At 42.9% G+C, this 25,122-nt stretch overlaps 1 protein-coding gene across 3 annotated transcripts in view; it reads left to right on the forward strand.

Moving 5' to 3' along the window:
- Positions 1–25,122, forward strand: part of LOC105670102 (POU domain, class 2, transcription factor 3S-like) — a 118,207-nt gene that overhangs the window by 82,948 nt on the left and 10,137 nt on the right. For all 3 annotated transcript variants that reach the window (XM_012363432.2, XM_012363433.2, XM_012363434.2), the window contains exons 4-5: positions 6,842–6,901; positions 24,797–24,933. In XM_012363432.2, coding sequence (XP_012218855.1) covers positions 6,842–6,901; positions 24,797–24,933 — 197 coding nt within the window. The remainder of the gene's footprint in view (positions 1–6,841; positions 6,902–24,796; positions 24,934–25,122) is intronic.

The following is a 25,122-nucleotide window of genomic DNA, read 5'->3' on the forward strand; positions in this document are numbered from 1 at the left end:
TATCAGAATACCGTAATGTCGAATCTACTTGAGTCTATATAACGGAGGTTAGCATCGTGGTGTATAATCTTAGAAGACTTGTTAACACTTTCACTGCGTCAAATCTGACGTATACTCTTGTTTTCATCAATTTTTATTAATGTGTAATAGAAGTTATTAAAATATGTAACATTCGAATTATATGCAATCTGGTGCATTGTAAAAATAACACGATGAAAAAAATATTCAGTTGATTTCGTAAACGCAAAGTCTATTAGTGGATAAAATTTTGTATGTAATTAATCTCGATATCGATCTTTTGCTTGATTTATTCTGTCGTTCTGATCTTTTGCTTGATTTATTCCGTCGTTCTGAATACTTTGAATATTTTGCCGTTCTTGTCGTAGAATCTTAATTGCTCCCGGCCGAGGAGTTTCTGCGTGGAATAAGTCGGCTCCATTACTTCGCCGCGTGAAGCACTTTTCTTCTCCCTTCCTTCGCGCGGATACAGTCCGCGCTCCCTCCTTCGAGTTCATGGAAAACCATCCCCACGGGCGACATGTTGGTATACGCGTTTCTGTTAATGGCCTCTCGTTTTCCAACGTACGTGCAATGATACGGGCGCGGCGGTGTGCGGACGTGTCTGCGCTCTATCACGGTAATTCGAACGAAAGGACGGTAATAAGGTTCGTGCGAGATAGTGCGCGAATTGATCATTGTCGCCGAAACTTTGGCCGAAAAAATCTCATCGGCATTTACAGTGATAATGATATAGATACAGCTCATTAAAATGTTAAATCTTGGCCAACGGAAGTTAATTTTCAAATCTGACTTGAGCGAGAAATTCAATTAGCTAACGATATTCCTTGAGCTACTATTGATGGATCTACTTTAATTCACGAGTGCACCATTGCCGTGGTTGCATCGGGACACGAGAGCGTGCGCAAGAAGACGACACGCTTGGAGGGGTGGCTTGGGGAATAAAGCGCAATAAAAAAGGGCTCGGCGGTCCTTTATGCATTCGAGGTGCGGCACGCGACCCCAACCCTTCCAAGTCGCGACAGACTCATCAATTTCAAATCGTTTCTCTCCCGCGCGAGACCATTCTCTCTCCTCTTTTCCTTTCGTCCGTACGCGTCTCGTTTACTCGCGACACCCCGTGGCTGCTATACACCGTCGTCCACCATCTGCCGAGGGCGCGAGTGCATCGCACTTTTGGCCCCCTGCAAACCCTCCTTTCCGTATTATTAACAATGCGACGAGCGGCAATTATTTTGGAATCTATCAGTTCCTCGGTATTACACGCATTCGAGAGTGATTATCGCGTGGACCGATGATCGATTGGGCATGAATTCACCATGGCTGTCTCGGTACACGTATGCATTATGTAATAACATGTGTGAATTCGCATGTGTATATTATATAATAATTGCACGTATCTATATATTATGTAACAACAATGTTGCTTTAATAATAAGAAGAAAAATTGCACAGCTATAGTAATCATTTTCGAGGAATTTGCGATAAAATAAATTTCTATCCGCTAGACATATTTTAATATATTTTAATATATTACAGAAATTTCTGTGATAATTTTATATCTTGAGAAATGTTACTCTTCGAATTTCTTTTAAATCTGCAGCAATCGCAAGACATTAGCGTTTAAGAGTTTCACATAACTACATTCGTTTCTAACGCCTTCTGCTTTCGACTTACCGAGTTATCATTAAATGTGCGTTCTGAAAGTGCTCGGTCGCTGAAAAGAACAAGAAGAAGGAAAGAGAAAGATAGAGAGATTCCAACCCTTCCGCCCGGGTGGAGCAACTCTCATAATAAGAGAGAAGGCTCGCAACCGCCACCACCACCACCACCCCCGCCGGTCCGAGTCGGCGGGGGTTCGTTGGACAAGGCGGTCGCCATGGAAACGGAAGATCAAGTGGGTTACCAGCGTGGCCCGCCGGCGGGGTGCGACGGGGGTGGCCGTGTGCCGGGGTGGGTTGATTTCTTCATAACGGCCGCCATTATCGCGCTCTCCGACCGTGCCTCCCGCTTCCTCATTATGTCCCGGGGCGGAGAGGAATATTCTTGTTTCAAAAATAATCGTTGCTGACCAGCTCGCGAATGGCGCCGTTTGTAATTGGAAAAAGTCTCGGCTCGCGTATACACGGACTTCCTTCCCTTTCGTTCGTTCTCTCTCTCCTCCCTGCTTCCGCAACGTCTTCATTCGGTTTCTTTTCTCTCGCTCCGCTCCGAAACTTTCGAAATTTAAAGTCCCACGGAACCTCCAGATTTTTCCGGGACGCGCGTAAAATCTATTCTTGCGGTTTCCTCCGCTCCGCAATGTTATGGAAGTCGATAGTTACATAATTGCGAAGAGCCGAGAGAACTTTTCCAGCGGTGAACATTTTCGAAATCGTTTTCCTTCTTCACAGTTATAAGTACTACAAATACCGCAATTTTCCAAAATCGTTTTTCTATATCTTCTCGTGCTAAGAGTATTCCTTGTCCAAACCATCATTTCGAATAATAGCGCTGAATTGAAGATCCCGAGATCACGTGCGGTTATCGGATGGTCGCCCAATCGACTTCCCGCAAATACTTCGCCGTGATTTCTCATCACTATTCACGCGCGCTGCAGGACGGCGTATGATTTTCCGTGGTGGCCGGTTTATATGGGCGCAGCCGTGGTGCTGGTCGGTCGACCGGAACGTGGTTTCCATATCGGTTATCGGCGTCGGGGTGGCGGTGCATACATATCGTCCGAGCGCGGGTTCTCAAAAATTGATGAGAGGGCCGGATCGCCGCCACGCGAGAACTAGATGTATCCAGGTGCCGCATCTCGTATTCATGGTGGTTTGCGCATAGCGGAGTAAAGGAACGGGCGGGACCAGCAGATCGAGGAAAAAAAATGGAAAAATCAAATATCGCGCGGCAGATCGTTGTAGGGTCGCGTCGCGCTGTGAAGAGTCGAGTCGCGAACAATGTGGCATTCTATTCGCCACGGAGATAATTCCTCGTAGTTCTTTTTTGTGGGCGTCACGATGTCACCGTGCTTCGTGAGTGTGTACACTGGAGTGCCTTAATTTACACGATCGATTTATAAGAGCGAGTGTAAAAGATGCAGAGAAAATATACTCGTCGCATCTTCTTAAAGCGATATTATGTACTCGAGTGTACGACGAGTCGCAGAGAGACCGCGCTATGAATTATTTGTTGGATACAGAGAAGTGTGTTATGCTATATTGTCACGTGTTATTTTAAAAATTTACTTTGAAATAAGTACTTCGTGATCGACTCGTTAGAATTATGTGTTGATATTATAATATAGAAGATTTGAAAATTGAATTGTGATACAGAATTTAAAATACGCAGCTTAATTATTATAAATTTTTATTTTATTCCATTTTATTTTAATGATCAATCGACTACGATACGTGACCATACGTGACGAGATTGACGGAGTCGTGCACAACGTTTCAGTACAAAAGCCGCATCCATTAAAGTGAGGGGCCGGAGTGCGGTTAAACTACCGCAAAGCACTGAAATGTCAACATTAATATTGCAACCGTCTCTTGTAACTGCCGGCCGGCGGTGGCTACTATGCTTATTATACTTATTGTATCGTGCTGTGGACTTAAATATTAAAATCTCGTTTCCGTCCATGGCACGTATACGGCAAACGTGCTGGATTGATCGAGTTTTATGAATTAATCGACCTACTCGAAGATATACTTCGCGATCTTATATCAACGGATCACTCCATTTCTGAGAAATTGGTTCGAAATAGTTTGAAAGCTTTTGAAATTATTCGAGCAAAAGTAAACAGTTAAATATATATTTTCAAAGTTTTGAAAATATATATTTTACAAATAAACTTATTCAGCTGATCGTTTTTGACTAATGTGCACACAGTGTAACTGTATCGAGCTGAAAGAGAAGAAAAAGCCGATGGAATCCGCTCGATCGATAATCGGCCTTTAGTAAAACGAGATCGTAATCGCGAGATAATAGCAGGTTTAATTCACTTCCGTCTTCGCGGCTGCGCGTCGAATACATGACGAGTGGGCACCTGTCCGCGGTATTCGAGTTATCGGCACAGGTGTCACGTGTATATACGTCGCGCTGAATGGGTCCACTGATGGGTGTGTGCGCGCACGAGAAGCTCCGCGCTTATGCGATAGGGTATATAAGGCCGCCTGCCCTTTATGAATACCGAGGTGCGTGGTGTATCCGGGGCGGTAGCCGCAGACACGCGATTCCGTCCTGACGCGGACGTGTCGAATTAATAAGTGAAAAAGCGAGCGCCGACAACGCCGTGACGTACTACAGAATTAATGCCCGGCCGCGGAAATCTCGACCGACAAGGCGGTTGATCGCGTGGAGCGGCATCGATCGTTCGGGGAATCGGAGGAAAAAAAAAAGGGAAATTATTTTATTTGTCTTGCAGAACGAATCCTTTAAAGGCGTATGCAAATGAGATATAAAATTAATAAGAAATTTGATCACGCAACAAAATAATTACGATATTAAATTGAAATTATCGTCTACTTTGTTTTTCTCATATTTTTATGTTTTCAACTTTCGCGAGTTGCGTACGAGAAATGTTGTGAAGCAGAAATTTATAAGTCGCTGTTGCATTAGCAATATTTTATGAGCTTCACGCGAGATTTTTTAATGGAAAATTATAAAAAATACATGAGCGCTACGCACAATTTTTATTCCGCGATGTAGATGAATAGAAATAGGAAAAAAAGAGAAAGTAGGTGTAGGACTACACTCGTTTGTGTGATACGTGTAACGGGACAAAAAGTGCATGTGCAAACCGTAACTTCTTTACGGTTCTCCGGAGAGTCGCCAAACGACGAAGGTGCATCGTATTTATCCGCGTTCATTCCTATTTAAAGACAGCGGGCGCTCTTTCGACAAGCGGTATTTCATTTTGAAAAATCGTCGCACCCGTTGACGTCTACCGTTAAATGAAAATTTTGCCGGACTTCCGTATCGGTGTAAGAGAGGTGCGCGAAGATAAATAGCTTAATTTTGGAAATATTCTTAAAAAAATACTTTATGTGTGTTTTTTTATACATTTTTATGCGCGGACAAAGTTCGAGAGGAAAGTTAATGGTCGTGAATACATAAACGAGGCTGAAGGAATTAAACGAGCATTGTCGCTTGTAAGAGAATCTTGTCATTGATGTTCTCCGGTATCGATCGAACAATCGATCGCTCGTATCTCGCTACTGATGAATTATGCATGGCGCCTACTCTTGCAGATCTTTTTTTGCAAAACTGCAAGGAAGATTGCCTGGGGCATTATTACATTCGTTGGTGCGCGAGGGAAAAAGGAGCTCGGGGTACGGCGAGCTCCAGCTGGACATTCGCGCGAGGCCGCTCTTCATATTTAATGTAAGCGCGTGCTAGTTTTCAGAAGCAGTCCTTCGCTCGATAATGAAAACGGTCCTATCACGGAGCTCGCATTGTTCACCTTTACGTCGACCCAGATACCTTAAATTACATGCCGATCGTTAGCTAAGCGCAGTGATGTAAAATGCCGGCGGAATATATAAGAATAATTTACATGCAAGGACGCGCGTCATTATCGGATTATTAATGGCGCGCCTTGGAAATTAAAAAAATAAACTATAGCATTTCTTATTGATCCATCGTACAGAGAACTCATTGATCTTGCGATATGTACGGCGCGCCGAACATGAAAGTCGAGAGTCCGAAATCCTTACCATCCTTTTTACTTGGGAGCTATCTACGTGCTACGTGGCCGTTACTCCCGTTACTATTTTCCACGTAGTGGACACGTATATCCGCCCATATTTGCGGCGGGTTATCCGGCAAGAGTATGTATTGAAATGTCGTCGTTCCGGGCAAATACGACGGAGGCGAGGGAAAGGAAAGGTGGGATTATCTGAATACAGTCGTTTCAGGGGTGAGTTGCGACCCCCTAGGGGGTAGTAGGTGGCCGCCTCTGGGGTCTGCTGGACCCCCGTGAGCTCGTCCCTCTCGCCGTGTGACGTATGGTGGTCATCCTCACGCCGAATTACCACCATCTTTCTTTCCCTCTTTGCCGAAGGGTCCGTCAAATAGATTATTTGAATATCGATTGGTCGTATTTGCGGCGGGATAACGGCGCGTCGTTCTATTTTCGGGAAATTGCAATCGGCCCGGCACCCCGTCACGATGACCGCCTGCATTTTAGCATAATTCAACCCGCAGCTTGATTGATAAATGCGCAGAGCGAGCGACGTTGCTCCGATGCTATCTCGACCATCGAACTCGGTTGATCCCCCGGTTTTAATCAAGGCAGATGTGGGTTTCCGCCGAGTAGAACTGCGTGGTATTTGTAACACGATCGCCAGACCAGTTAGTCAGACCAAGATCATTAAAGTTAAAGAATATTGAGAAATGATGTTTAGCTAAAAATAGTTAACTAGTTAAAAAAAGTTAACTAAAAATCCAATGTTACATTTGACATAATTTTGGCAATGAGTCAATCCAAAGTTCAATATTAAAATGATAATTAATTTAGTAAGAAATTTTATTATTTTGCTTGTGTATCTAATTATGTTCAATAACTACTTTGAGTTCTTTTGATGATTGTTCCTTGCGCCTCATCATCATATTCTTACTGAATTCTTTATAATAAAGTCAATAAAAACGAGAAACTCACGAAATGTATAAATCAATGTCTTCGGTATCGTCGAAATAATTAAGATAAAACCGCTTGTCGATTCAATCGAAACGTAAGAAGTATTTGGTATCGCGCACATCTTTTACGGCAAACGAATAATTTTTCCGGTCGGCTTTAAAGCACGGTGTCACTAACGAGAGTCTGCGCTTTTTGTTGCAGGTCACGACGCGCTCTGTCGAATCGATAAGGAGGAGCCAGCCTCGCCGGAATCCATACAAGGTGAGTTTGCACAGCGTTTCATCACTTATACGTCGTTCCTGATACGATTAGCACGAAAGATTCGAGCGAAACTCACAATGATCCGAGAGGTGAATCCGCATAGTTGTTTTTTCATCTGATATATTTATCATGATCAGCATGTGCTACCAGTTGCGTTATTAATTATTATCGGGTCTTGATTTTATGAGATTGTTATTCAAATTGTTTTATGTAATTTTCTATATACGCTTTTAGACTTTTTAAAGTTGTAGAAACATTATTAAATCGCAACAATTAGTGCATAAAAATGAGAGATTCTAATGAATAGCATATCATTGAATTATTTTGAGTTTTCGCATCAACAAATAATCCCTCAAATTCCGACATTGTTTGTTAATTTTTTTGCATAAAATATGTCATAAAATCAATTACGTTCTGCAAGTCCCGTCTAGCCGGCTCCAAATGGCGGTCGTTTTAAAAAACACTTTTGGGCCGCAACCGATGGTCTTTTAATTATGGAGCATTATTTGTTAAAAGTGTACCCTTGCGTATAAGGTAAATTTTATGTTTCTATTTTTAGAATCATAAAAAAAATGACAAAGAAACTTTTTGTGCCATGACAGAGTCGGCAAATTAAAAAAAAATTGGTTCTTTTCTCGAAAACTTTCGTTCCTTTTTAGATCTCGTAAGGTTTTAAGAAGCGGAACGATCTGGACAAAGTTAAAACACTAAAATTGCAAATGACAACTTACCTCACGCGATACTTAATAAACATAAAAAAGCAGTCTCAAAGATTTCTAGCGTTGTATTGTATCGTGGGAAAGTTTCGGTTAGAAACTGCCTGGCCATAAATTCGAAGGGACCAATCGAACACAATATATCCTGTAATTTGTGTGAAGTCGAACAGTTACACATTACGACTTGTGAAATTTACTATTAATTTTATCGAATTTATATGATATTCTAAATTGAAGGAATTAGTAATAATTAATTTATTGACATTTTAAATAGCTTTAAAAATTTATTCAAATCTGGTCACATATGTTATATTCTACAAAGTGAGCATTTCACGTGCGCAAATAATCATAAAATTTTAATTAACAAGTGCAGCATAGTTATCGTGTAAAATATCATCAGTCGTTAAAATTTTTGCGTGTTTGGCAAAATAAACTTTTGTATAATAAACCTAATGAGGGGAATCGTTAGTTCCATGAACGTGCGTTTCGAGAACGACGGGGCAAACTGTCTCTGGAGGGTGTCACGCGTCACGAGATCTGACATAGCGTGTATCGTTTTTCGTAGAAAGCGCGATAATGAGGAAGATGACAGAATGTAACGAATACCACCAAATAGCTGCATCTGCAAAACTAAGAAACTCGTTTGAACTATACTGTAATCTTGCAAATATACTTATACGAACTTACACACTTATTGACGAGCCAAACTTGCTTTTAATATTATCGTCGTATTATATGCATATAAAATCAAAAGAAATTAATTAACTAATTACAAGATGAATAAAGTTCAGAATTTAAAACTGCCGACGAAATGACAGGCTTAACTACAACATTTGCGAACAGATACGCGAATCTAAAAAAAAAACAAGGAAACAAGCCGAAACTAACAAAAGTGGAGAGCTAGCTGGCTGACAAAAAAATCCGCGGTTAGACCGGGCTCTCGGAAATGCTGAACCGGTCGTAAACAGGGGTCTCGCGCCCCCTTTTGCAAACGGTGCTTCTCGTAGAAATATCTATCTACGATGAAAAGAGCGAACACGCTAAATGACGGAGGGAAAGAAAACGATCGGTGAACAGAAGAAACGAGAGGCGAGGACGAGATCTGATAGGATTCGGCCGAGGTAGTGCGGGAGTGTGCGGGGGCATCGTCGCCGACCTGTGTTTTACTTTATAGCATTTAGTTGTTTGTCTTATTGCTATTAGCCTCCGTCAATTAGTAATTGCATTTTTAATGCCGATTCCGTGAATCGGGTCGCTTGATGCGACTGGCGGCACGAGGATCCTTGATGGTTTGCGAGCGAGCCCGGATGGAGCGGCCTGGTGGGAGAAAGTCGTACCCTCCCCTGTCGACGGTCGGCAGGCACCGGTCGCTGCCGCCGGGAGGGGGGCATGTCATTAGGAGTCATTAATATCGCGGACCTCTGTAATTTGACACACTTCCGATCGCCTAGCGCCACTACCGCCGCAGCCGCCACCCGCTCCATTTTTCTCCTCCGTGTCTTTCGGAACTTGCACGACCGCTCGCCCCGCGGCCACCACACCGGGTGCCCATTGTCTTCTTTTTTGCGCTTCCCTGCGAATCACCATGTCAAGTACGGCGAAGCTGCCGACGAAACGTCATGCGCTCAATACTTAGATGCGCGGCACAATATTTATGTTATTTCACACGTAATCAATGGTTCTCGCGAAAAAACAACTGCAATTTTCAGCCTCTCATTTTGCAAGGCGATAGGAATGTTATGAAAGGACTTACAATAAATCATGTCAATCTAGGAATTAATATAGTTTTTCTAATCTAGCAGAGATACATGAAAGTATACATAAGAATGCTGTGCTATTTTCGAATAGCAAATAGAAGACATTAATATTAAAGAAAATAATTTTATATTACGTGTTTGATAATCGCTGTTAAATAGTACATGCGCTTATTACTATGTACTCGATGCGCAATTATCTCTTATTAGCTGCCGAGTAAGTCAAGACGATACGTGTTTTATTACGAAATCGCGTCTGAGCGTATGCAACAACAGTAATGCAATCGCGATTAATATGATCCGTCGATGCTAATCGAGTCTCTAATCGTTTATTCCCGCATCGTATCTGCACACCTGTTCGACCGATATGGTCGGACCAGAGATTCTTTTAATGCGGACTTCTCGGAGATCTTTCGAGTGGTCACGTTACTCATCATACTTTCTAATGTGCAAACGCGTGCTTTTTATTTTCACAGCGAACCGATATTATCATCGTCATTAACTGCGAGCTAAGAAGTTGTTAACTTCGATCTGTAAAGTTAAAGAAAGAAATACGAGTAGCAATAGCATTCATTTTGTCTTGTTTATCTTTAAAAGTTTAATAATGTCATCTCTAATTATTCATTTATTTTTAACGATGATAATTTATTTAAAACAATGAAAGCAAATTTTTATGAATAAGAATTTTACTTTCTGAATATCTTTTTATTTTATAATGACTTTTTAAAATTACATAAAAAAATTCTTATAAAAATTATAATATGCGCACGAGTATAGTGAAATAATCATTAATTGCAGAAATAAATTTTTTTATAAAAATAACACAATATTAACTCAAATCGCTTTCTTTGTATTCTGCAAGTAGCTAAGTATGATTGATCGAATGAAATGTCACTGCTTTCGACGCTTTTGAAGAATCGGCTTCGCATTCTGAATCAAAGTAAATGCGACAGAAGTCGATGACTCGATATTCTGGAAGGGCCGGATGGTTGAAATCGATTTCGTTTGGCATGCAAACGATTTTTCGCAATACACTCGCCTGAAGACTGTTCGTTCATGCGGACACGGACGGCAGTACATCTTTTTGTGACTTTGTTATTCAAATCGTTTGCCGGACCGAAGTGACTATGGAAAACCGCTTTTGAATGTCCAAATGCTCTACCTTTTCCACGGAAAGTTCTATTCACGCTTGGCAAACACATTTGATCTTTCACGCACTTGCTCGTAAAAATCTGACTTTAATTTTCCGAAATTTTCCTTATGTTTCTTATTCACAATTGATGAAAGGGTCAATAATTTTTATTAGTGACTGGTATAATTTTTATTGGATTCTATTTGTATTTTTTGTTAAGATAAAATAAAGTTATAAAAAAAAAAATACAGTAAATGCGAAAAACTATTGATGAATCGGAATAATAATCGCTAATAGACATTAATTTTTCTGTTTAAAGAGAATCGTGTTGCATCAGAAAGTACAGAAAGTTATGTCAATTCTTAAGAAGTGTTTCGATCGAGCTAGTTCACTTTGTTATTCTTATTGGAGGGTGACGAAGTGGTCTTCCTTTGAATACAGAGAAGTCTTTCCCTTCGAGTTTTTCGGGATTCCTGCATCACGGCCGCGACGGGACGGAGCAAATTCAAATTTCACGTTGGAATTTCTTGGGGATTTTCAGATTTTTATCGGTGGTATCCACTGGCGAATGTCCTGTAAACGGAATATGCTAATATTCCGCCGAATGCTGACTGCGGCGTTGGCTTCTTTCCGCTTCTTGCTCACATTGTCCGTCGGCACACGTTCGCGGAGATACACGCATATGTAACAGCCAATCAATATTTCCGTCACGTTTACAAAAGTGGACCTTAGCATTTTATTACATTATGAAATACTTATCAATTATTTTTATCAATAATTCCCTCTGCTTATCATTCAATTATATAAATTTTAATTTTATAATGCCGTAAACACGTTATTCAACAAATACTAGAAGCGCACAACAGGAAATTATTTTTAAACGTCTTATTTCAAAGTGCGCGGCACGTTTGTGCGAGACTCGCACGCGGCGCAAGTCGGGATACGTGCATGCGTCGTGAGAGGTTCTAATCGCGTAAGTGGAAATGAAAACAAGTATAGCGAGCCTTTCCGAGAACGAAGGATCGTGGGGCGAAGATGAACGCACCCGCGAACGAAGAACGGTGCGACGGATTCGCGGTGAACAGGCTCGGCGAGATGTTTTCTCCCCCGGCCGGTGCACATTTCTCACGGCTCGGAAGACGACTTCCGTTCTCCGTTCTTGTCCTCTCCCGAGGAACGCGCAAACAGTCCGATTCGATCGTGGGGAGATTAATTCGCTCGCCCACACTCCAAAAATTAAAGGAGCGTCGGAGAAGAAGCAGCCGTGGGAAATTGCACAGTCGATGAGAAGGCAAGACGTTATTTATGAAAATAGCGTTGATCGACGGGTGGGTGTCGGCGTCATTGTTGTTGCACGCGGCGCTAGAAGGGAGTCGGGGGGAAAGAGAGGCTAGCAATTAGCAATTTAACCAATAACTCTGCAATTGGTGATTTTATTAATGGGACAGCCGTTCCCACAGAAGGCGAAGCGTTTTTCAATGTTTTTCTGACGCTGGGCTACTGAAGTCGCGCAATTACTTCGTGAACGTATAATTATTGCATTAATTAATCCTCCCCCCCCCCTCTCCCTCCCATCACAATCATGGGAATTATCGATAATGCTCGCTTCGTTTAATTCCGGGCGCAATGCGCAGCATCGCATCTTGTTCTCGCGTTTTTTCAACGCATCCGTAACTTCACACACCTTCTCTCGAGATAATGTCGTTAAGAGTTTCTCGCGTCGTCCTAGAAATGAATCTATTCGTTAATCCAAGAACTGCGATCGAGCCATTAATCCTCGCAAGAAGTTTCGAAGTGGAGAAACTTTTGAAGCACGCAATCGCCTCGTAATTCATGCTATGCGTTTTCACCATGAAAAGATAAGAAGTGGCGTTGCTTTTAACATTCCATAAGAAGCTTTAAGACGCTCAATTTGAACAAATAATAATCAGAGACCTTCGTTTTTTTAATGTGACGTTATCTCTTCTATTTTGTTACATTCTATTATCTCTTCTATTTTGTTACATTCTATTCTCTTACATTGTTTTAAATGGAAAATAAAGATTGCAACGAAAAGACGATGAAAAAATAATGAAAAAAAGTTATCTGACGATAAAGTATATCTAACGATTAGAATAATCTAACAATAGAATATCTTTTTTTGTAGAACCCAAACTTAAGGCAAAGTCTCGGTCTATTAGGGAAAAGTAGGATACGGAAGATTTCGTGCGCTTTGAAAATTCCTTTTTCCATTGTTCGCAGCGGGTGGCAATTAAAAGAGTCGAAAGTTGCGCGCGTGACCACAGAAAATAAACGCAGTTAATAAATTCGTGCTGCGCTGGAGTGGGCGGAACCAATCGACTGCCGATAGCGCGCGCGTGAGCCTATCCTACGCGGTCAATTATACATTAATTAAACAATCAATATTTATTAAGTTTATTATTGGACACGGCCGCGCGATAGCATTAATACGATTGTGCGTCCGCGCGGTGAGGTCAGGAATATTCCGCTTAATAGGCGACATATTGTTCATAACGATGCAATAAATATGGACGCGGCAAAATGAAAGCGATAAATTATCGAACGCCCCCGCTGTCGACACCGGGTATCCCCCGTTTTCTCCCTTTAGTCTTTCTACTTAATTCCCTCAGTTTTCTTTTATTACACCTTTCATTATCTTGATGCATCTATGACGTCTTGTTCACTTAAACTTTATTATCCTACGAGTTTCATAGATGCTAAAATAAATTTCTTTACTGTACGCAATTGTCATTAAAAAATTTTTTTCGTTGTTATATTCATTAAATAATCTTTCGTGCCACTTTGCAAAGATTGGTTTCATTAAATTCACCGAATAGCGCGTCGTTAAAGCTACGACGGGACTACGAGGCTCCCTTTTAAAATGCCGGAAGTAACGTTTTAACCACTGGATGACCGTTTAAACGCCGTTTTCAACCCCTCGATAAAATCTACGATTCAACCCCAGCCCGCTGTTTCCGCTTTTCCTTCCTCTCGCCGCTTATTATAATCAATTAGCGCCACGTTATCTACTAGCACACGATTGTACGGATTGCTGATATGTATATACTCGCAGTCGAGGGGTGCAACCCTCGTAGTTTTTTATATACACCACGGATTTGTGGGGGCGGACCTGCAACAGGCTGATGAGTAGCAAAATCTTTTTATGATCCCTCCTTTTTTCCACTCGTTTTTCTTTCCCGTGAATCGCGATGCGTCTTAGATTCGTTAAACGCGTCGCAATGTGAATCAACTATCGCATTTTTAATTATTTACGTGAAGTCTAATATCCATTTATATCATGCGATAACGGATGAGTCTTGAAAATAAGTAACCGTGCGATTATACAATATAAAAATCTCATAACACATTATGGTGAAAGAGGACCATTTATTACACGAAGTAACAAATTACTTCACATTCCCGAATGTTTTTGCAATCATGTATCCGCAATGTCGAGAGATCTTAGCGTAGTTTCCACCAACGGCGTTAATGATATCGGATGTATTGTAAGGAAAAGCAGCCCCCCCCCGTTTCCCCGCCTTTTGCTCTGCCGGAGGATAACGCGCGACGGACGGATTAAATTGCGCGAGAAATACGAGACGGCGCGCGTTTATCTTAAGCACGGAATTGTATGAGTCAGCTGACACACAGGAACCTGGCTACTACAACCTACGATATGTACCGACCGTCGCCCGTAGGTCTCGTTTACTCGCTGCAAGGGTGTATCCACCGGCGAACGGAAAAGAGTTCATATCCAACGGTGCGCAGAGGGCGAGAGAGGGAGACAAAAAGAGTGACGAAGGCAGCGCCTATCGCTCTTTCCGCGCCTTTCCTCGAAGATCTTTTACGCTTCTGCAGAAACCCGATAGCTCCGTCAGCCATTAAGCCAGAACCGTGCCCGGTGAAAGGTTGGTAGGGAGGGCGAAGGGCAAGAGCGGTGAGTCGGTAACAATGGGGGGGGAAGGGGGAGGGGGGAGGGGGAGATGAGAGGAGTTCGCTCCTCGCCGGCGTGCGAAGGAAAGGGGGTGGTAAAGTACAGAGGGGCCATACGGGAAAGGGAGAAAAAGGTGTACCGCTACGGTGTGGCTACCTTCTTCTACGCTGGATCTCGCGAGTGCGTTAACATCGATGCAGGTATTGCCGTTGTGACCGTTAAAAGATGGGCACACAATTTTTCCCTCGGATATTATCGGGCGATTCCTAGGTCCGCCGACGATCTTTGTGCTATCGCAAGTCCGCAATCTGTTTGCTTCTAGGATATTTATTCGAGATTATAATCGTTTTCTCAAATAGTGAAAAGATGAATTTGATCTAACAATCGAATTTTATAATAAGAAGGATGTTTATGCGGTTTATCAATTTTACTAAACACGGCGTGACAGGGATGATATGAAAATAATTATAATAATAAAATCAGGAGACATAGATTAGTTCACGGTTTCGTCATTTAAGCTGTGATACGAAAAAATGAGTCTAGAACGAGAATGCTGCGAAACGAGGTCCGACGACGGGCGCGTTTAGCCGTTTAAGCGAGAGAAACGGTTGATGAGACGATTCTATTGCCATGTAATTGTCATTTCGCGGAGGAACAGTGGCCGTGTCTAGACGTCCGTAATTGCGGCAAAAGGACAAAGGACGATACGCGCAGGTAAGCGTCACCATTACGTCCTTACCGAAATGGCTAGCCTCCGGAGCGAGCGGCATCTGCGGTCGTTGCTGAGGTGGCGAGATGCCGGAATAATTAAAGCTATTACGATGTCGGCCCAATTCTGACAGTAGAGATGGCGTCAAAACTTATAATTAATTTAATCATGTGGCTAAGATGAGTTTTATAAAGAAATAACAAACAAGAAATTGGGATAAAGGAAAGATAAATATAATTATTTAGAGTGGAAAAAGAGAATGTGTATCTTTGGGAAAGCACGTATATGTAAATATTCTTTTATTATTTTATGAAATATTCTTTAAAGGCATCATTTTACCTGTTGCGGTATACCTTTAGTGTGTCAATTTGACGGAGGATATGGATTTATTCAAGAATATAATAGGAACTTGAATGTGGGTTAACATTAATGAATTTATGATATATTAATTGTAGTATTATACAATTTTCTCTGTTCTAACTTTAATTCCTAACGTTTCGGAGCGGAACTATTTGAACAACGGCCCTAATTATACGCGATTGTTATTCTTCTGCAACAGAGTGTAACAGATTAAGATGTACTTTTCGCGAAATGTAATTTGAAACCAGTCGTAATAGAGCATTTTCCCAGTGATACTATTATCGTGCAATGTTACTCACTGCTATGCGCAATCGAAGAAATCAAGTATTTTTGCCATTGTATTATTAAAAACATCAATCGTACTTGTACAAATCAATATTATATAGATAGATCAATATTGTACCCGCTTTCGAGTCGCAGAGAATCGGATCAAGCTCGATCGACTACAAGTGATTTAAAAAAGAACGATCGATTTCTATTCTGCAACATTATCTTCAGCAAAGTGCGTCTGGCCACGCCGGTGCGCGAGCAACGATCGGCATGAGATTACTGAAAAGAAACTTCTGCGGCAGTCTGATAAGCCGCGGGGTATTTCACACTTGGACAGTCCTTGTATCGCACGGGGGCGCTAATGTAGCGTTATTTAACTCGGTTAGATGCTCTCCCCTTGACCGAAGCGGCCGTGCGCCTCGCGGGGAGTCCCTGGAAAAATCCGGGGGTGCTCGCCGTCCCGTGAAAACACGGTGACACGCATAAAATAGCCAGCTATTTCGCTTGTAACGCGTCAGGTGGCGGACAATCGCCCGCTAAAAGCCGCTCTTCTTCGATTGTTTACTTATCGCAGTTTATAAATAAGGATTGCAATCCATGTAAACCCGAGATATTGATCCGGCAGGCACATATATTTATAATTATTATATTTTACACTAGATCTTTCGATGTTGTCGGGACATTTCAGGATATTTCCGCGAATATAATTCGGTGTACATAATGTAGCTGTTTTCTCCGTATTCGGGGCACACCGCGATCTATGCCACTTTAAGGACGTCGATAAATTTTCATTCTCACAGAGGATGAATATCGATTGGCAAGGTAACACGTGCCAAAAGGCAATATCTGGTGAATATGTTAAGGAAGTCGCATACATCGGGGTCAGTACAGCGTGAAAATAGAATGTAAAGTGCTCGCAGGCCTCCCCCCGTTTGTGCTGACCGGCCGCGGGGCGGCCTTTAGGCGCAATAGGGCGGTTTCCACGGGGGGTTGGTTTGACGTGTATGACGTGCCAGCCACGTGACCGGCATGCTAAATCGACAATCACTGCCCCGCACTACGCAGGACGAATCTTAAGTATGGGATATTCAAATAATCTCGACGTTGCTCTCCCCCGTTTTTGCTTTTTCGGGAAACCGACGAAGATTCGCTATTCAAATGATTGCCGATCGCTCCATCGTAATTTTTCATCTTAATTAATATTTAGTTTAAGATTTTTGAGAGCGAAATAACGTAAAGTGTCGCAACCGCTTTCGGGAAAGAAAACCACAATTTCCTGCGCGCTCGGTAATATCTGTCACCCCATCTTAGCGATTTAAAATTCTATTGTCCGGCTCTTTGCCCTCGGAAAAAGATCTAAAAATCAAATTCCGTCCAACACGCGGGGAAAGTTGCCCGACTAAAAGGCCAAGAGTGGTCAGCACGCAGTTCCGCCGCACCATACATCACTGCCAATCGAGTAGCAAAGGATGCCAATACGAAATGGTGTCGAGGCATCGTCGCGGAACTCCCTCCTGGTAACATTCTCTTTTATATGCATAGTTTCATTTCCTTATCGGAAATTTACGGCGAACAGCGGAAGCGGAACGACTTCCGGTCCATATCGCGCCGCTATTTCTACGGAATCATTGATCACGACTTGGTCGGCGTATTTGATCATCGAGATTTCAATACGATTATTTGTTAAGAACCTCTCCTTTAAAGTACAATATTCAATTGTTTTTTACTTTTGAGATCCAGCTAGGCGTCTTTTTAGAAATTCAGATTTCGAATCTTAGGGTTATTAGAAACCCTAGACAATACACACACACTCGGAAGGCAATTTACCAAATGTTCTGCCGATCTGCATCCAAGAAACGGCTGCGTTTGATCGAATAGCACGTGCCGAAGGGTCTGCACATTGCCTTCGTCTAACGGTATGGCCGCGTTGATGATGACGAGCGATGACGGCGGCGACCTAACTGTTATCCGGCCGACTGTTTACCGATCCCCTGCATCTGCCGCGCGATCAACTATTCCGTTTTCATCGCAACCACGCGGCTAATGGCGCCATGCGTCCGAGCATCTCTCGCTGCTTACCTGGCTCTTAATTTAGGGTTTTTACTCAGAGTAACAATGATCATCAAATTTCGTCAGTCAATAGCTCCGAACCCGCACTCGCCGCAGCCGAAATAGGCGGAAAAAATTAGGCTTTATTCTACGCCGAAACCCGTCATATCCATTTAGAGATGTATTGTGTGTGCAATGTTATTGAATTTTTTTTATATAAATAGTAGTTAATTTAGAAAGAGAGAGGATGAATTGGGGAAATTTGATTAGCAATGTTAATCTTGCATTATGACAGACGGATCAATCTTATAATCATCGAGCCGTACTATTTTAATGAAAGTTCTCATCCGAGAAATAAGAAACGTCGCGCAAAAATTATATAAAACATAAAAATTGTCCTGACAAAAATGTAAAAATATGCAAAAGGTACGCGTTATAAGTGACATGTCGTACACTTAATTTCAATTGAATAAGAATTCTTGCGAATGCGCAAGTCGCCAGGCACTCGTGTATCTAATCGCGCGTTGCTCAGGACATGTATGTGCGCGTGTGTAAAAAAGACACGGGAGAAAAAGGGGGGAGGGAGAGAGGAGGATGGCCACGTGCCTCCGGTAGCACGCGACCAACCTAACGGTTTTAGACTCACCCCACACACGCCGCGCTCGAAAACCAGTCCACCCCTTCTCTCGTCACCCTTGCCAAGCCGCTGGGCAATGTCGGTTCAAAACACGCCAGACGAAACACTGTTATTCTATTGGCTCTGGTATCTATCCCCCTTTGGTGCCCTCCCCTTTGATACGCTTCTCCCGTCGTCTACAGTCTCGTCGCGATAACTGCCGCTATTTTCGACACCAGCATCCGGACAATACTTATACGACTTGTTGTTCCTCGCTAAGAATCCTGGCATATCCTCAACTGAAGAGTTGTACTCTATAGATCGAGTTTGTTTACGAAAAGATTTCTGGAGCAATCTTACTTTGCGATCATTTATGCTTTCTCGTTTTTACAATTTATAAGATTTTGGAATGCTTCGTAATTGAAAAGATATTTATCTTACATTACGTATTATTCCGCTTTTTGTCAAAGACTTCAAAGTTGCAATAAACATCATTTTCAGTCACGAATCAATCATAAATCTCTCTCTCTCTGTATTAAAACGCTGTAACGACGTAGAAACCGATCAGATCCGTTGTGTTATGTCGGACGTTTTCTCGCGGTAGTCTCGGGCCTGAATGAAAATCGGGGCCCGGCCAAGCATAATCGAATGACGTAAGGCCCTAATAAAATCGTAAGTCGGTTGACAGGCGGTGCATATACCTCGGGAATAATAGTCGGGGAATTCCTCCCCCGTAACCCGGGCCGGGTTGCATTGTCGTCGCCTTACGTAAGAATGGCGACGAAGAAACGACGCGGAGGGCAGATGCTGCTTAGACATTCGGTCGCGTTGCTACACGACCGAAAAAGAAGAACGGCCGGGAGGAGAGGAACCCGACTCTAATGCGATCTGCCATCTTAGAGGGGTGCGTCTCTTGCTGAGACGCGAGTAAATCGGGGAAAGGGACTCTATAACGATGAGAAACATTACTCACTATCGTAGTTTCGTTACAAAAGAAGTATATGCAAGTGATTGCAGCATCTGCAGCATACGAATGCAAATTGAAAATCAAAAAATATCCGAATGACAAGAAAAAACATTAGTGTTATGTTAAATAATGTTAAATTATTAATATATATTAAATTATAAAAGAACGTTGTAATATGTTGTAATCAAATTTAGAATGCTTTCGATGCCTGTCAATTATATTGATTTATTATTCTGCATCGATTATATTTAATTGTCTAATTAGAGTGTAAAATTTCTTTATTGATTGAGAAAAAAATAATGTGTGCAGCAAACGCGATAGTAGTATGCATTTTGAATTACGGTTCTGATATGCCGTAAATTAATTCCTGAGAAATAGAAATATAATCACTCATTATCACAAACGTTGGAACAATTGCTTATACGAGAATTCTTAGATTCGTGAAAACAATGGATTCAGTGCGAAAACAGTAGTTTTTACAATGCTTGCAATCAAGAAACATCGTTTATTAAAAAATATAATAATTTACTTAATTATGAAAAAATAATAAAAGGCTAGTCGAATTTGACTGTAGATTATGGCATTGATTGACACGAAAGATTTACGAAAAACCGCGAAGAAGGTTAATCGATTACAAGACCACCAAGGTGCAAGACGAAGCAACGCGCAAGAAGCGAGGAAAGCGAACGGAAAGAGAACCGAGCAAATCGCTGATGGGGACGAGGTGCGACAGAAATTGCGAAGTCGCGGGTGGATCGAAAATGTATGAAGGAGATCGAGGGGGAGGAAACGGGAGAGAGAATACGGGACGCAACCGCGAAATCGGACCGAGCCGTGAAAATAACGATTTCTCCTTTGTGATGCGCTCCGTGTACGTTAAAGCGAGAAGGGCCGGTTTCAGTAGGAGAGATTCATCATCGGGCCCGCGTGACTCGTCGATATTTTTCTCGGGAACGCTTCGAGAATCGATATTTTATGTAGATCACGCGGAAAGGGCAGCACGCCCTCGTCGCCGGTGGCTATTCTCGCCTTGGCGAACAAAAACACCCTGAATCAGAGAATGAGCGGAAGAAACGAGAGTGAAGGAGAAAAAGGGACGAAGAGAATTTCTAGAAGAGAAGACGCACAGAGAGAGAAAGAGAGAGGGACGCTGCCGCTTAGGAAAGGGACGACGTTGCACGGCGTTGTGGCCAGAATTCATCCAGAAAATGGAACTTTTTCATAGCGATTCCTCGCTCGCAAGCGAAGAAAGCGCCTGTCGCTATTCAGTCCGAGTTCGTCAATTTAGATGGGAATGTTTGGTGAAATCGGAGCACCCCTGCCTCCCCTCCATGATGGAATCGATATATATATTGCTGATTTTGCGTGAGTGACTTTAATATCTGAAAAATTTGAGATAAATGATCTTGTCTGAAATTCATTGATTAAATAGATTCCGAAATATTATCGTGTATCGATTCGGGAAGATAAATTAATGCAACACATTTTTGACATGCTTCTTCTACTTGGTTTTTCGATCTGACAAGCGATAAATTGTCAAGAATAATTTCTCTGCTTTCCTTGCGTCAAACTAATCACGACAACAAATTTAGTCACGTAATCTTTGGTAGCGAGCTACATCAGGTGCGTTATTGCGGTCGCTTTATCACCTGACGGACGTGACTTGCACGCGGTGCAACACTCCTGATTCCGAAAGTCGCTCGTGCCCGAGTCGTCGGCCACGTAGTTTTCTCCGCGGATCACGCGAGGAAGAGTCTCGCTGTGTCGAGGGAGAAGGCGAAGGTCACTTCGCATCCTCGACCTCTCGCAGAAACGAGCACACACATGCAACGCGCACCGCACGAGGGTTGCATCCAGTCGCACTCCACGTATCGAGACACCGATACCGCCCCGCGTGCGTCGCCCTCGCATCTGTGCGACTTTCGACGACGCCCGCTTTCGTCGTGATCGTGCGAGTGTGCGTGGGTGATGGATAGACGGTTACCGTGTCACTCGTGCGAAGCGCTAAACGGACTTGAATGGCTCGAAATTGCATGGGCGACTGCATTGTGCCCGCGTCGACGCACAATAGACGGCCGCGCGGATGCGCGCGTGAGTATGCGTGCGCCGATGTGTATGCAGATGCGGCACAAAGAGACGTCGAGGATCCATCGGGAGATAACGATCTTCCAGATGAGTGACATTCTTTCGTTGCGGCTCGATATCGAGTCGACCCGCAGGATAACCGGCGGGTGGATCGCGCTCCCAATAGCCATTCCCTTTCATCCGATCGTAGGAGTGAATCTGCTGGTATTTTGGAACTAATAGCGGAGTTAGAATTTATTTTTTTTGTCGGAGGTATTAATGAAAATAGAATTATCCTTCATTATAATGGAATTATTTCTTGAAGTAGCTTTTCGAAACCGTTTTCATACGAAATGCATTCTTTTCCACCTAAGATTTTATCCTTTTCCTGCACAATCCGTTGCGCGCGCAACTTTACGGAGATACGTTAAAAATCCGTTAACGTTTATACTCGCGTCTCACTCTCATTCATCTTTCTCTTTCGTAGATTCTCAGGGAGGTGCGTCTGTCCTGAAAAAATCTCGCAAATATCCGTTGGTTTTTTTAAATCATCGCTCGTGATTCGTCGAGAGCGCCGGTTTACTCGCGAACTCGTTGGAAAAAAAGTAAAAGAAAAACCGTCGCTTCTTCTATCTTTGTGTACACGCGTATCTGTGTGTGACTCTACACATGTATATGTTGCAAAGAAAGAAAAAAAGAAAGCAACCGCCGATAGTTTCATCCGCGAATCGCTCTCTCTCCTTTTCCGTTATCAAAGACATCACACCTGGTATAATGCGCCATTTTTTAACGCGCCGTTCACGGCAACGTACAAAGGAGAGCAAGGATCAAATTGAAATCGGTAAAAATCATCCCAAAAATCTCAGACCCCTTCTCCTATCTCCCCACCTCCCGTCTTTCCCGCTCGCGTCTCGGAGGGGCCCGCAGATTCTCACGGAAAAAAGCGTAATTTTCGATGGAAAAAAGGGAGGGACGATGCAAATTCATGGATGAAAAAGGAAAGCCGCGTGTGAGGCGCGCATGTACCTGCCGCAGCATCCTGCGCAACGGTAAGAACGAGGAGTGCGGGGAGTAATGCGGGACGAGCGGAGGAAGCAGAAGGGCTCAGGTCAACACACTCGGGTGGGGTGAAACGTGCTGAGCGGAGCGAAATTTTATAGGGATTCCGCACCAATAATGTGCGCGTCAGTTTCCCTAAAGGAATTCTACCTTCGACCTGTGTTGCATCTTTTTTTTTTCTTCGATTTTTTACGATTTCGGGGGAATCCTCTCCGTCAGGTAACGCAGATGGAGAAGCGAAAATCGGGTCGGGGGCCCCCGAAAAGCGATGCGTTCGAACACGTAAGATTCACAGGATTTTGAATTCCTTCGCTTACCCTCTCCGCCGCTCCCGTCCGCTACACCAACATAACGATCGTTCCCGGCATCGGTAGCGCCTCGACGGATCCGAAGGATCCATCCTCACCTGCGCCTGCGGCGTAGCGTTTTTACGAGGCTCTCGCGAGCGTTTATCTCCATTTTCGTCTTCTCTCCTTGGCTTTTATCCTGGAATTGGGAGCCGATGGGAAAGCACCACGAGATGAGCGGCTTCAAATGGCTAAGCGACTTCCACTTTTTGGCATCACTGACCCTCGTCCCCCTTCGTTGCCCTTCCGCGGTTTTCGACTTTTCCATAGGAATGCGAACATCTCTTTCTTGTATCTTTAGCTGCGGCTAATTGCTCACTTTAGTTTACCTCACGCTTTCTTATGTTCACTTCTCACTATTGCGGAAAGCAGTTAAAAGGTCTGCAATTGGGAAGACGATGTGCGAAAATGTTGAGATCTATAGTATTTTTAGTAAAAGTAACTTTTTGCTCATTAATTATTGTTTGTATGAGCGATAATTGTTAAAAGAAACTAAATTATTATTTAATATAGGAATGCTTACATGCGAATAAATTTTATTTAATATACACGTATGTCAATCTTTCTAAAATTATTTAATTGATTTGCAAACAATGCGGAAGAAATGCTTTTAATTTCTAATTCGACACCCAATTTGAAGATTTTTACTGTTTTAAAATATTTATACACTGTTACAAGTACGTTCAATATAAATTATACAATTCTGCGATTTTTTAAGCGATATACACAAAGAGAATGTGTACAAAAAGAATTCCAACTTCCAGATAACGTATGAGTCTCGTTGTTTCGACAGCAGTTCTGGGCGCGCGCGCACGCGCGACATACGTCGGCCGCTATAAATTCTCTTTGAAAATAGCGCGGCGTATCGAAATAATTATTAAAAATCACGCAGGGGTCAATCGCCTAAGCCTGTTTTCTCCGAATCGGTTCCGTGCCATTATCCGGCAACCCCGGCAACGAAACGAAGGAGAGGCTCTCGGTAAAGGGGTGGCGAGGGAGAGGAGCAGTCATAAGATACGATGATGGATGCTCGCGAAGGGTTGCTGCCGCTGAGTAGGGGGAAAGGGCACGTCGAAAGGGCAAAAGGGTTCGCGTCGACCAATCGGCCTGACGTAATCAACACGCCCGACCAATCCCGGGGCCCGACTGGGCCACATTGGTGGAGAGGGTCGTTGCGCCCTTACAAGCCCAGTTTCGTTGCGTCACTCTGACATTCGCTCCGTATCGGTCTGTCGACGAAGATCGGCACTGTCGCGGTGACCTTCGGAATCCCGGGACGACAAGCTCATTTTTTTTTTCGCTGGATCTTCCGAATATCGCGTAAATATTAATGAAGTGCCGATGAGCGATAATTAAGTCCAACCGCGTTTTAGTCCTTCGTGCTCGATCAGTTGAGTTTGTGCGGAAAAAGGGTGGAAGGCCGGCGCGTCTCTCTTTTTGGACCCAAGTTCACACCTTTTTCCGTCTCGATGTCTTTCGAAGCGGGATGAGATCACGTCGGTCGATAAGTCGACGTGGGATCGCCGAGCGCGATCCTTTTCACTTTCATGCGAAAGATCGACCGTGGTGGACTCCGATGTAGGGACGGCGATTGGAAGTGACGAAACTATGATGGTCTTCCTGGAAGAGCCCAGGATGATCTTCGCGGACATGCATCTTCATGCTACCAGCACGCCGACCTCCACGTCCACGCGCTACCACCACCATCGGAAATACAGGGCGCAGAACAATAACGATTGTATGGCGATAGCACATTAAGATGGATTCTTTTCTGATAAATTCGATTCAACGCGCAAAGACTGTATTGGGAGTTTTTTTAAATTTACATCGTGTCTCGAGAATTCTAACAATCACAACGCCACGTTTGTAATAAAGTTAAATATCTTTTCTCACGGAATTTTCCTTGTTTGCGTTGCAGATGCAGACTTACACGGTGATGTCGACGCCCCGGAGCTCAGCGGCGATGACAGGAGTATCGCAAGTGATATTCAAGATACCACGGAAGCGCATCTTGATAATGACTCCATGGATTCGGACAGGGAAGCTCTCAACTTGGTAAGTAATCTTCATTAATTATATTTATTTTATTTAAAAAAATGTTTTTATATTGTTGTCTACTTATTATCAAGACATTTTGTTACTTTTATAAAAATTTGATTGCATAACTTTATAATTTTGTAACGTTTATAAATTGTATGCAATGTTATTCAAATTCATGATTTTAATAGCTGTTAGTAGAAAATT

This window comes from Linepithema humile, chromosome 4, assembly GCF_040581485.1.
Source record: "Linepithema humile isolate Giens D197 chromosome 4, Lhum_UNIL_v1.0, whole genome shotgun sequence".
Lineage (NCBI taxonomy): Eukaryota > Metazoa > Arthropoda > Insecta > Hymenoptera > Formicidae > Linepithema > Linepithema humile.